At 49.7% G+C, this 1,808-nt stretch overlaps 1 protein-coding gene across 1 annotated transcript; it reads right to left on the reverse strand.

Moving 5' to 3' along the window:
* Positions 1–115: 115 nt before the first annotated feature.
* MAGEH1 (MAGE family member H1) lies at positions 116–1,449 on the reverse strand. The gene has a single exon (XM_017866279.1). It carries the CDS (start codon positions 1,170–1,172, stop codon positions 513–515), a length of 660 nt encoding a protein of 219 aa, XP_017721768.1. The 5' UTR covers positions 1,173–1,449; the 3' UTR covers positions 116–512.
* Positions 1,450–1,808: the final 359 nt, after the last annotated feature.

Here is a 1,808-nt window from a genome sequence, read left to right on the forward strand (position 1 = left end):
GCTTTTATTTTCTCTATGTTCTGCAGTAACCAAGGAAAATCATGGTAAATGTCAATCTTCACACAACAGTAGACACAAAGCGTTTCAGAAACGTCATATATGAAGAAATCCTCCATCCTTCTTCAACCTTTTACTGAGTATTTCAACTTCAAAAGAACAGTTCATTCCTATAATGCTGTACAAGATCATAGAATATGATGGAACGACTTCATTTTAGAACGGTAGCAAAACTAAATGTCAATGACAGGAAACAAAGAAAAAAAATCTGTTCAATTATATTTTTAAACATATTGTTATTCTCAACAAACAGAATTTTAAAAAGAGTACAATTTTCCATTATCAAAAGCAAACACTCTAATTTGCAGTTAAACAATGATCACTGATCACAAGTATCAAATACAGTGTCCCCCGCCCCCAATCCACATCATTTTCAACTTAGGACCCTGGCCATCTACTCTTTGGGGTACCTGTGACTTTCTTTTCCACCCCCCAAGGGTCTACCTCAGATCTACTTAGGGGGCGGAATAACCCCTAGCACCTGAATTGAGGATAGCCTCAACCTCTGCATCATCGTCCGAATCCCAGTCATAATTACAAGGCCAGTCTTTAGAGCATCGGTTACGAACCCTTGCCACAAAATGCATGACTTTCAGTTTGCTCGATTCCACGTGTGCTCGGGGCCCCCAGAAGAACTCGTACTCCACCGGACTGCTACGGGGCACCGGCTTATAAATCAGGTACCCTCTGCGCACAAACTCTTCTGTGACGATCTTCTTCGGATCTCCAAAGATGCTGTGCTGGCGTCCAGGCTGCATTCCTAACTTCCCCAGCACTTTCCAGACCAGAGCTTCCTTGGCGCTGTTGCCCATGATGAAGATGAGCGCTAATATGGACATCAGGAGACTTTTCTTGGTGCCCTGAAAATTGCTCCGGGGCACCGAAGGCTTTTGTGCATGGGCAGTGCTGGAGGCTTCTTCAGGGGTGGTAGAGGCCTCCTCTGGAGTGCTGGGGTCTTCCTCGGGGCCGCTCAAGTCGTCTTCGGGGGTGCTCGCTACCACGGAGGCGGCCATGGGGGTCTCGGAGGCCTCCGAGGCCTGGATTTTGCGATTGTTGCGGTTCTCTTCTGCGGCTCTAGCATTACGGCGGCGCCGACTCTTTCGTCCCCGAGGCATGTCTCCTGCTAGGGGCTCAAAGCTTACAGCAGTCCCAGGGAAGGATGCTTGTAGCCTCTTCAGGAAGCAACTGCTTTATACCGTAAGAAGCTGCTGCCGCTGGAGCTACCAACGTCAATAGTCTTTGTATCAATAAACCAGCCGTTCTCAGCTACAAAGCTAGTTCCCACGCCAGCTGACTAGCGCAAGCAACCGCCGCCAGCACTTGCCGCAGCTGCAAGCCCGCGAGAAAGCTCAGCAAAACTGGCCCCGCCTCTCCTGCCACGCACACTCCTAGCACCAAAGAGGAAGTAGGCTGGTCCTCCACAGGGACTTCCGCTAGCAGATAGGAAAGGGGCAGGCAGCGACAGGGGTGGGACAAGGGCAGGAATGACAGCTAGAGATTGGTGGGGGCTGGAGTTTGCAGAAGAGAAAAAAAATAGCTTAAAGTTTCTCTATTATCAGCCTAGTACAAACATTCCAAGATTGGCTTGGCAGTCTAGGGAAGGAGTGCGTCAGCTCCATTCCCACTGACGACAGGCGGTGTGTGTGTTGCAGGTTGGGAGGCCGGGGTGGCGGGAGGGTGTATTCTTGGAAGGATTCAGCTGTCTCCAGCCTTCCTTTCCTGTCTTGGCTTACACATCGCGTTCATTCACT

This window comes from Rhinopithecus bieti, unplaced genomic scaffold, assembly GCF_001698545.2.
Source record: "Rhinopithecus bieti isolate Rb0 unplaced genomic scaffold, ASM169854v2 scaffold_25945, whole genome shotgun sequence".
Classification (NCBI taxonomy): Eukaryota; Metazoa; Chordata; class Mammalia; order Primates; family Cercopithecidae; genus Rhinopithecus; species Rhinopithecus bieti.